Here is a 12,396-nt window from a genome sequence, read left to right as displayed (position 1 = left end):
GATGCAACCAAATGTGTGTAATTGTTCCAGTGAATCTGATTTCGGAATTGTGCATTCTTTCTTTTTGAATTTGTTGTGAAGTTTAACAATTACATCTGGCTTGTATCCATTCCTGTGGGCAATTCCTTTGATAATATTATTTTCCTTTTGTGCATCAAGAGGACTGAGCGGTACTTTCTGTGTACATTAAGCGTAGATCTGAAGAATGCCATTATGTGTTGTATTGGGTGACGGGAAGAATTGTTTATAGCAACATCACTGGTGGTGAGTTTTCGGTAAATTTGAAAGACATGTTTGTTGTTTAGAGTAGAGATTCTAAGTTCAAGAACATTGATGCTTTTATCTACTTTATGTTATACAGTAAAGTTGATGTTGTTGTGCATGTTACTGAGAACATATGCAAGCTTTACAATCTCTTCAGTTGTACCACTGTACAGCATAACTGTCTGAAGTATGTGCAAAGGCTACCATGCCGCTATCAGACAACGGACGGCAAAAAGACATAATAACCATGAGCCCCTTCGACACGGTTTGTCTATCTTGTGCACGGAAGACGCACTGTTAGGTGCTTTGAAAGTTCGAAAATATATCTCACGTTATTCTCAGCCGATGTCATGAAGTAACATAAAGTTGAGAACGAATATCATCTGACAGGCGAAAATATTGCATTATTGAGAAGTATTGGAATAATTCATGCTATTAAGCAATATATTATACTTAGTTTATATCAAAACTTTATAGTGTTGCACTCTGCCTGATTTCTAGCGACCTGTCAAGGACCTCATAAGTTGATGGTAAACGATCATTGTGTTTAGATGGACATGCAGAGTTGTTAGATGGTCGTCTGAGACTGAATAATAGCTAATTTATTCCTTCTGGTTGTTGAATGAAAAGATTAGAATCTTAGCCATTCCAAAATTCTCTTGAAACTAGGCTTACCTTTTGCCTCCAGCCATATTAATGAGCTCTTCTCTTGTCATTCCTACAAACTTATCATATACCTTTGCTTTCCACAACTTCTGCGACTTGTTTATTTCAGTTACCAAACGTGTCTCCTGCAAAACGTCAACCATTTGCGCCATCTGCAACAGGAAGGTAACTTAGTCATATTCCAATAAATGCTCGTATGTAATAAGTATCGAAGATAAACATTTGAGTTTCTAAACTGCCTAGCTATATTAGATAAAGCCTGAAGATTTAGTGTGCACTGTCAAACATTTTAGGATCATCGTAGTGCCAAAGATTACAAGTTCTTAGAGCACACTAAAAACTAAAATGTCACCTTTTTTTCTAAATGTCCGTCGAAATAATGCAATTCAAATTTTTTTATAAAGATTGCATAGGCAAATTTAATGCGAGATGCTGAAGTGTAATTACGTGATAGTAAATAAACTTACAAAGTGTCAGTCAAATTACATAAATGTGCTGAATCAGGTCGTTATGATATGAATGTAAGTGTCTAAATGGAACTCCATTAACATGAAAGATTCGTGAGTCAGACATTAGCCTAAATCTAAACGAAATACAGTACAAACCGTTACAGCAGTGTGCCGAATGATAACTGACAATAACAGTACTATGATTTTGATAAACGTCTTGCAGTAAATAACTGAGTTTTCGTAAAAATAGTTGCCCAGAGTCGTATGAGCGCTGTAATGATGGCTTGTAAATCTCAGAGAACTTCTGGCAAAAAGCTGAGATAGATGTAAATATAAATCATATTCTGTACTCTGATGATTACGCCAGTTAGAAATTGAAGCAGAAAAGATGTTCCACAAGCGTGCAGATAAATGTCAGTCCATATGTAAATAAGCAGTGTTCCAAAATATACGTAACGTAACTTTCCTTTATGGGGGATCGAGGTGGACGGATTCGAATGCCCGTATAAGATCGCTTCTGAAACACTAAACTTGTGTTATGTCATTATGTGCAAGATGATTCGCGATGGAGCAGTAAGAATATTGGTAATGATGAATAAAGATATCACAAAGCGACTCTATAAATTACCATGTTTTTATTCAACAGGAATAATGTGACACAAGCACTAACGACAGTTAGAAAAGTGGGAGCACCGGAAGTCTAATTCAGCACTCCCTACATTGTATTTCCGTGTTATACCGCTTCACCATCTCACTCTCTGCTTAATGTGAAGGGAGGATACTTTAACTCCTTTCTAGGCCTCAAAGGGTATGACTCTATAATAGTCTCAGGAAAGATGCCAAATGAGGCACAGTACGTACCAAATTTCTTGATAAACCTATCCGATCAAAGCTATCCAGACACTATTAGTGGGCATAAATAAGGGGTGTATACGCTCTTCACCTTTTTGACGGCTTGAGCTCTGCAGGGGACACTTTCAACGAAGTGTCTGAATGTCTGTGGGCGAACTGCAGACCAATCTTCCTCAAGAGCCGAAACCAGAGGACGTAGTGATGTAGGACGCTGGGGTCTGGGGTGAAGGCGACGTTCAAGCTCATCCCAGTGACGATCCATTGGGTTCATGTCGAGACTATGGACAGGGCATCCATCCAGGCCATCCTCCCCCGTTTAGCATTTTCTTAAGCACAACAGGAGGCAACATCATAAACACGAGAAGCATCTCCATACCGTTACACCGCCTTCTCCGTACTTCACTGTTGACATTACACACGACGGCAGGTAAGGTTCTCCAGGCATTGGCCAAACCCAAACCCTTACATCGGATAGCCACAGGATCTAACGTTATTAGTCATTCAAAATCGCCCGTTACCTGTCACCTGCTGTTCAGTGGCGTAGATCCTGTCGACATCTCAAGCATCACTCAGCAGTGATACCAGTACAGCGTGGCTTACGAGCAACTGCTCGAAGATTGTACCTCATCCGTTTTAACTCTTACGCGTGGTCATTGTGCCAACTGGACTGCTGGCAACAATTTGGAATTCACGACTGATTCCTTTCTGCTGACTTCACGCGACTTTCTACAGCCACCTCCGGAATGCTCGATGGTCCCTCTCGTCAGTATGTCATGTCTGCCTGGTACTGGTTTCTTTGTGGTTGTTCTTTCACTTTTCCATTTCAAAATCACATCCCCAACTGTCGATTTGGGCAGCTTTAGAAGGGTTGAAATGTCACTCCAGGATTTCTTATTCAGGTGACGTCCAATAAAGAGTCCATTTTTGGAAGCCATTGGGCTCTCCTGGCTATCCCATTCTATTGGTATTGAATCTCTTCTGACAACACAATACTTGAAGTTTTAAACATGGCTGCGTAGTCAGTGACCGTTTACAAATTAGAGTTAAAGCAATTACAGCTCTCGGTCACAAAATTTAAGTCTTTTGACCAGGTTTCGACACTTCTATGAGTGCCTTCATCAGAAATTAAATACTTAAATTGGCCTATAACATAAGTTCAAAATCATGGGAAAATTTTTTTATATAAAAGTGTAAGTACTGACTAACAGTACAAGGAAGAAACAGTACTTTCATGTCACGTATAAGATAACGACTTGCAAAATGATTTAGATAAGATATCTGTATGGTGCGAAAAGTGGCAACTGACCCTGAATAAAGAAAAGTGTGAAGTTATTCACATGAGTACTAAAAGAAATCAGCTAAATTTCGATTAGGCAATAAGTCACACAAATCTGAAGGCCGTAAATTCAGCTAAATACTTAGGGATTACAATTACAAATAATCTAAATTGGAACGATCACATAGATAATATTGTAGGTAGAGCAAACCAAAGACTGCGACTCATTGACAGAACACTTAGAAGGTGCAACAGGTCTACTAAAGAGACTGCTTCACTACGCTTGTCCGCCCTATTCTGAAATACTACTGTGCGGTGTGCGATCCGCATCAGGTGGGACTGACGGATGACATCGAAAAAGTACAAAGAAGGTAGCTCTTTTTGTATTATCGCGAAATAGGGGAGATAGTGTCACAGACATGATACGTGAATTGGAGTGGCAATCATTGAAACAAAGGCGTTTTTCGTTGCGACGAGATCTTCTCATGAAATTTCAATCACCAGTTTTCTCCTCCGATTGCAAATAAATTCTGTTGGCACCCACCTACATAGGGAGAAATGATCATCACGATAAAATAAGAGAAATCAGAGCTCGCACAGAAAAATTTAAGTGCTCGTTTTTCCCGCGTGCCGTTCGAGAGTGGAACGGTAGAGAGACAGCTTGAAGGTGGTTCATTGAACCCTCTGCCAGGCTCTTTATTGAGAATAGCAGAGTAATCGAGTAGATGTACATGTAGATGTAGATGTAGATGTAAATATCAAGCGATAAGGCTTCAGTAACAAAAATTTCAAAAAGAATACATGGAAGGCGAGCCACTATGGGCTGTTCTTTCATATAAAGCCACATGTAGCAACAGACAGGCGTCCGTGTTAGCAACTGCGGGCAGGTGAACATTACACCAACAGTTCCATCTAGTAGCCGTAAATATAAGTAGGCTACTTAACATTTAAAATATAGACAGATGTAAGTTAGGATGAAAATTATTTAGTGCTGAATTAACAGGCGAAGTTTTATTTGACGGTAACAGACACGGTAACTTATTGTTTATGTAAAAGCTTAGAAGTACAGTTTGAAGACTGAAGATGGATTAACAGTACAAAAAGAAACAGCACTTAGATGTCACGTATAAAAAAATATCAAGCGATAAAGCTTTAGTCACAATTTTCAAAGTAGAATGCGTAGAGAGTAAGCCACTATGGGCTGCTCGCATATGTCGAGCTACAGGTGGCATGCATTAACAACTGCGGGCAGGTGAACATTGCACCAAGAGTGCCATCTCGTAGCCGCAAGTACAAACTGGTTACTTAACATTTAAATAAAGACAGACGAATATTATGATGAACATTATTCAGTACATGACATAAAAGGCAATATTTTGTTTGACAGCAGGAGATAAGGTAACATTTTGTCTACATCAGAGCTTAGAAGTACAGTTTAAAGGTTGAAAACACCATTACAGAAAATACAAAGAGGGCTGAATGACACAGCCTGTAGAAAAACGATATATCGTGAGATGTAGTCAATATAAACCATTTAATAAACGAAAAATTATGAGCTGATTTAGATTGAATAAACATTTCGGTAACTGGACGAGGAAACCTGAAATCAAATATCAAGTAACGGCTTTATACCGTTGAAGAAGATTTTATTACGTAATTGTAGATGATCATTGAGAATGAGGCTATCATTTCGAGAAATACGTTTAAACATTTTTAATTCTTCGAGAATATCTAATCTACGCCCTTCTTCTCGGTGTACAAAATGTTGATATCGTGAACAGTTTTAGGCGCGTGACCTGTAATCAGAAGGTGGTCGGCAAAAGACGAATTTTGGGTGCTAGTGCCATTTTTCCTTAAAAGATGTTCTTTATATCTGGTTCTAAATGCACGTCCTGTTTGTCCTATGTAGTAAGAAGAGCAGGTGACGCAGAAAATCTTATAGACGTCAGAATTTTCCAAAGGCGGACGAGTCGATTTTAAATTATGAATGAAGTTTTTTTTAAAATTATTATTGGTAGAAAAGGCAACGTTATGGTTATATTTACGACGAAAAAAGGCGTTGAATCTGATAGGAAGTGGGCCCCAAGAAAGGAATAGAAATACTTTTTTGGGTTAGATTCAGTGATGTGCCGAGTGTAGTAACTCTTTCAACAGTTTTCTTTTTAAGGATGTCATCCACTAGGCCAGGTTAATATTCGTTATTGACTGCTATCGTTTTGAGTAAATTAATTTCTTCATTGAATTTTTCTTTCGAGAGTGGAATAGAAGTAGCTCTATGAATAGCACAGTGAAAGAAAGCGTTTTTATGAGTTTGTGGTTGCATGAAAGACGCGGGTACGATCTGATCAGTGTGTGTTTCTTTACGAAAAACACTGAATAAGATTTTATTTTCTTCTACTGTAAGCGTCAATTCAAGAAAGTTTAATTGGCGGTCCTCGTTTTCGAGTTCTATGGTGAAAGATATTTTCTCATGAAGTTCATTAAAGAGATTGAAAATACGATCAATGCCATCAGCAGGTCCCTTGTACTAAAATATCATCAACGTATCTGAAATAGGAAAAAATGCCTAGTGCTGTAGCTGAAAAACAGTTGAAAAACTTTTCTTCTAGAGAGTTAATGAAAATATCAGCAAGAATACCAGCTAACGGATTTTCCATAGCGAGACCTTCGGATTGCTGGTACAGTTGTTCATTAAATTCAGAACAGTTGTATTTGACTACGGCTGTGATGAGATTCATGACGTCTGTGATTTGTTCATCTGAAAGATCTTTTTAGAGACGACGTAAAATTTTATCTAAGATCGTAAGCATATCTTTTACGGGAACGTTAGCATAAATATTTTTGACGTCTAATAAAAACAACTTGATATCTGAACTGCATACTAAATCTTTTATTTTATGGACTAAGGTGTGACTATTGGGGATGGAATAATTGTTCTCGAAGAAGAATGATTTTTTCAGTTTCATGCAGAAATTTGGTTAAATCATGGTACGCGCTATTCATACTAATAGAAATCGGCCGCATCGGAAGGTTAGCTTTGTGAATTTTAAAATGAGACCAAAGTTTTGGGGCTAAGGGTTCATATTGATACGCATTTTCTTCTGAAAAGGTTTGATTAGAAATTTTGCGTTATTAATAGCTGACCTGACTTCTTTTTGTAATTCTGGAGCCCTATCCCCATGCATGTGACATGTAAGTACTGTTTCTTTCTTGTACTGTTAGTCAGTACTTACACTTCCATACAAAAATTTTTCCTATAATTTCCTACTTACGATACAAGGTGATTTGAATATTTAATTTCTGATGAAGGCACTCGTAGAAGTGTCGAAACCTGGTCAAAAGACATAAAATTTGTGATCGAGGGCTGTAATTCCTTTAACTTCAACACAATACTCTTCGCCTCCTTTCATACTAGCGTCTCGTGACATCTAGTGGACAATTCCGCATTACACAGAGGTATGCGGGTACTTTCGAACATATAACTGTAAGAAAATTATTTCTCGTTTAGAAATACTGTATTCATACTGTACGCTCCTGCATTTCTTGCTGTTCCTTTCGCACGAACGTTAGCCGCGTTCCATAAATACTGTGTGGGTATCCATTGGATATGAATTCGCTAAACGAATGTACAGAATCTTATTTTTGACACATATATTCAATTGTTCGTGTTGTATTAACTTTGTATTAACTCAGGCAAAAGCAGGAATGATTCGTTAAGAACACCATAGCCTTTCCCTTCTCCGTCCTCCTCCATGTCCCCTCTAATGAGCTTAATCAACAAACAGAACTCTGTCTATCCTTCATTCCCTTTTTTAATAGAGTTTTGATTGAATTAGTAGAATTACACTATAGAATAGCGTATCTTACCAGTTGCGGCTTTGCTGCGAACGGATCCTCGTGGGTCTTTTTGGAGACTGGCGAGTTCTTGACACCGTAGTAGCAGGACCAGTGCCTTTGCGTGACGTCATGCGACCAGCCATTGAAAGTACGGTCGCAGATACTAGTCACTGTGCCGTTATCCTGGAAACATCAGATGTCAGCAGTGAGTATACTTAGCCCCACGTTAACAATCTAACCTACTTTCGTAAATCAAATCTTACCGAGGTGTAGTAGGAGAATGCGAAGTAGCTCCTGCCGTTGACAGTCACTTCAAACCCCTGGTTGTATATCAACGTCCAGGTGCCCACGTTTCCAAACTGGTCAGTAGCGATGTTGGGGTACGTCAAGTCGACCGTAACTGTCTGTACGGCATCTTTGGACAAGTAAACAAACTTCTTTCAAAATAATGAAATACAACCATTTCTTGTGACAAGAGTAGATAGAAGTTGGTGGAAGTTGCATAAATTACTATCTACCCACATGCAAGCCTTTCACAAAATGTAGGCTAACTGCTTCCCCGAGGTACCTCCACGTCTTTGTAGACCATGAATCACACAAAAATGCATCTATAAGCTTCCATCTTCTCTAAAAATATTAAACCAGATTCTAACTTCTACAAACGGCAAATTTCGTCGTTTACATACCGAAATCGCTTTCGTGGCCAATACTACAACAAAATCTAAAGGATGCTTACGTGCTATTTAGGCACGAAGTACACTGATGGAAACGGATAGTGTTATACCATGAGCAGCAGTCCGATGTTTATCAAACTTTGTGGAGATGTTCGTCACATCACGGATTTACTTGATAAAACTTTCATTAAAGTTGGAACTGATGTCAAACTATAGTATGAGGTATCGCTAACGGGTAGGAATACACTCTTGTACCGGGTTTTTACAAAGTGCAGCTACTCAAAGATGTTCCATATGGCTTGTAATTATCGATATATGATGAATTATCGAACTATAATTATCTATTTATGATGAAAAAGAATAATTCTAGTTTTGGTCACCAGGAGCGAATCTGGAGCTGTGAAAGCAAGAGAGATGAATGGAAATGTTTCCATACGTAATGATATAGAAATAAGACGTGGGCAAATAAGGACAAACAAATGAGAAAACCGTAATCTTGATTTTATTACTTACTGCTGCTTACACAGTATGATCCATATGAGCACGGGAGACGTAGACAGAGTCAGATTTGCACCTGGTGTCCAAAATTGGAAGTAATTTTTTTCCAGAGTAAATTGTTCCTATTAAAGTATCAGAATATCTACCAAGTTTCACATCCATACTATAATTAAAGACCACAACGGACCTCTGTAAGCAGCACCACTTTAATTACGATCACCTGGTGTTTGTTGTGGCATATAAGGAAAAAGCCTCCGGATGTCATCGTGACGATTTTGAGGAATTCCTCACCATCCCTGAAACACACGCTGTGTCATTTCAAGAAAATTGCTGGCTGGAGACTTGTATGAAAATGTACGTCTTTCCACAGCATCCCAGACATCCTTTAGGAGACCGGGTAGGCGAGTCAACATTCCGTACATTCCCCAAGGCGTTCATGGTCTGAACTGCAATACGAGGTCTTGCATTATCTTTCTGAAACAACCATTTCGTACCCTGGTCGTAAAGGGTACAGGAACAGGGATTACCACTCTCGACACTCAACATTCCATCTCCCTTTGACAGTTACCACATCAGTTCTCTTGTCATATCCAATAGCTTCATACACCACAAATCCACGAGGTGGACCTTTCACCATGTCGTCTACGGCCGCGTTGGAGACTATAAGACCGCCACAAACAACTGTGATATGGTGTCAGCGGTAAACGACGCATTGCAGCTCTATGTCTCGGACCAGCGTCTACTAGTCTGTTCGCAGCGGTACATAGTGACACTTTGCCTGTAACCAGCTGTTGCTAATCATCTAACCGTCGGAGCCAGGCGAACAGTCCTACGATCTTCTCGTAGTGGAGACCTTCTGGAAAGACACATCCCTACTGTTCTTGTCACACTGTTGTCCTCAGTCCATCTCGCCACCATCCTTCTGCAGCCATTAATCAGTCTGTGCTCTCTGTCGGTCTGATGCCCCCGTATCACTCGTAGAATTGATTCAACCTTTTTCAAAGTCCGAAAGACAACAGGAGCAGTACATGTACCTCCTCTGGATACAGCGTGTTACGAAATCCACCTGAAAACAGCTGGAACGATACACACACACACACACACACACACACACACACAGTAGCCATGACATATTCACTTTGTTCATCATCTGTAGGAATGGCTTTCCTCTGTACTGAATATAATCTCGATAAAGGAAGGAATATTAATCAACACAATCTGCAGGGACGGAATACTGAAGTACCAGTTTGGTGGAGTTCGGTCAAGAAATTCACAGTGTACCGCTTTCCATTTCCGTCTGTGAATCGGCACTGCACTTTTCTTCGTCTGCATTATAATAACACAAAACACGTTCGCAGAATAGAAACATTAGAATATAGTTTTCGATCATGAAGAAAAGAATGTAAGAATGCCTAGCAGAATGATTGGGATACAAAGTGAAACATCGTCAAATTTGAAACCGATGAAACGGATAGGGACATGCTAGAGGAAATCGAAGGTACATAACATTTTTCGTATGTCAGTGAAATATTCTTATATATAATAAACTTTTTGGCCTAATTGAGGCTGAATTCCGGACATGTCCTTGCGCAGGTTACATTGTCTAAGTTATAAACACCGTGGTGGGGAGTGGCGATTTTGAATTAGTAACCAAAACGTTCTTGGTCCAGGGTTCGAACTTAACACTGCGGAAATTTTGAATAAAAATCATCAGCAATGGCAGTCGACGACTTATGTCATAAGAAGTCCCCTCATTCATCCAACGGTTCTGCAAAAGAGGGCCAACGAGCGGAAAGCTGTTCAGGACACTCTCTTGCCCTACGGGTGGGAAACTGCCCCTAAAAGGCGGAAGAATAAGCAATGATCAACGGTATGAGGATGAAGAAGGAAATGGAAGCCACTGCATTAAATACACACGATGTGTACACACAGAACATGTGGCACGTAATTGAAAAAGTGTCAGTATGATCTCTCGCTTGGCAAAAGATTCCGGACTAGTCCCCCATTCTGATCTCCGAAAGCAGTCTGCCAAAGGGGAGGTGACCATGAGAAAAAGACTGAATAAACAACGAAAGGACAAAGTTCTACGAGTTGCGCCATGGAATGACAGAAGTCTGAACATAGTACGGAAGCTAGAGAATTTGAAAAGGAAAATGCTAAGGTTCAAATGGCTCTGAGCACTATGGGACTTAACATCTGTGGTCATCAGTCCCCTAGAACTTAGAACTACTTAAACCTAACTAACCTAAGGACATCACACACATCCATGCCCGAGGCAGGATTCGAACCTGCGACCGTAGCAGCCGCGCGGTTCCGGACTGAGCGCCTAGAACCGCTAGACCACCGCGGCCGGCGAAAATGCTAAGGCTCGATTTAGATACAGTGGGCGTCAGTGAAGTGAAATGAAAAAAGACAAGGATTTCTGATCAAACGAGTACAGAGTATAATCAGCAGCAGCAGAAAATGGAATAACAGCAATAGGATTCATTATGAATAAGAAGATAAGGCAGAGAGTGTGTTACTGTGAACAGTTCAGTGATGGGATTGTTCTCATCAGAGTCAGCAGCAAACCAACAGCGAAAACATTAGTTTAGGTAGCATAGGATGAAGACATAGAGAAAGTATTTGAGGATACTGAACGGGTAACTCAGTATGTAAAGGGAGATGAAAATCTAACGGTAACGGGGGATTGAAATGCTGTTGCAGGGGAAGGAGTAGAAGAAAGGATAAAGCGAGAATATGGACTTGGTTTGGTAGTAGGAAAGAGAGAGGAGAAACACTAACTGAGCTCTGCAAAAAATTTCACCTAGTAATAGTGAATACTCTGTTCAAGAACCACAAGAGGAGGAGGTATACTTGGAAAAGGCCAGGAGATGCGGGAAGATTTCAATAAGATTAGATCAAAATCAGACAGAGATTTGGAAATCAGGTTCTGCATTCTAAGGCGTACCCGGGAGCATATATATACACAGATCACAATTTATTAATGATGAAGATACTATTCAGAAAGAACCAGTTTGCAAAGAAGTGTGATACTGAAGTACTTAGGAATGAAGACATAAGCTTTAGGTTCTCTGAGACTATAGATACTGCGGTAACGAATAGCTCAATAAGAAGTTCAGTCGAAGAGGAAGGGACAACTCTAAAAAGGGCAGTCACAAATGTTGGACAGAGACACACAGGCACAAGGAAGATAGCTGCGAAGAAACGATTGGTAAAAGATGAAATACTTCAACTGACCGACGAAAGAAGGAAGCACGAAAATCTTCAGGGGAATTCAGGAATATGGAAATACATGTCACTTAGGAAGGATATAAATAGGAAGTGCAGGGAAGCTAAGGTGAAATTGTTACTTGAAAAATATGACGAAGTCGAAAAAGAAATGATTGTCGGAATGACTGACACAGCGTACAGAAAAATCAAAACAGCAGACAAATTGCGCGAGAATCGGGAATCTCAAAAAGGTCGGTGTTGAGAATGCTGCATGAACATCGATTACACCCGTACCATATTTCTATGCACCAGGAAATGCATGGCGACGACTTTGAACGTCGTGTACAGTTCTGCTACTGGGCACAAGAGAAATTACGGGACGATGACAGATTTTTTGTACGCGTTCTATTTAGCGGCGAAGCGTCATTCACCAACAGCGGTAACGTAAACCGGCATAATATGCACTATTGGGCAACGGAAAATCCACGATGGCTGCGACAAGTGGAACATCAGCGACCTTGGCGGGTTAATGTATGGCGCGGCATTATGGGAGGAAGGATAATTGGCCCCTCATTTTATCGATGGCAATCTAAATGGTGCAATGTATACTGATTTCCTACGTAATGTTCTACCGATGTTACTACAAGATGTTTCACTGCATGACAGA

The 12,396-nt window shown here is 40.0% G+C and overlaps 1 protein-coding gene across 1 annotated transcript in view; it reads right to left on the bottom strand.

The window, feature by feature from the left end:
• Positions 1 to 12,396, bottom strand: part of LOC126260141 (dipeptidyl peptidase 1-like) — a 63,267-nt gene that overhangs the window by 32,877 nt on the left and 17,994 nt on the right. Inside the window, exons 3-5 of the mRNA XM_049957396.1 lie at positions 7,608 to 7,759; positions 7,375 to 7,527; positions 940 to 1,082 (exon numbers count right to left, since the gene is read on the bottom strand). Coding sequence (XP_049813353.1) covers positions 940 to 1,082; positions 7,375 to 7,527; positions 7,608 to 7,759 — 448 coding nt within the window. The remainder of the gene's footprint in view (positions 1 to 939; positions 1,083 to 7,374; positions 7,528 to 7,607; positions 7,760 to 12,396) is intronic.

Source organism: Schistocerca nitens, chromosome 1 (assembly GCF_023898315.1).
Source record: "Schistocerca nitens isolate TAMUIC-IGC-003100 chromosome 1, iqSchNite1.1, whole genome shotgun sequence".
NCBI classification, from domain to species: Eukaryota; Metazoa; Arthropoda; class Insecta; order Orthoptera; family Acrididae; genus Schistocerca; species Schistocerca nitens.
Note: the sequence above shows the minus strand (reverse complement) of the source record. Positions and strands in the feature narration are given on the sequence as shown.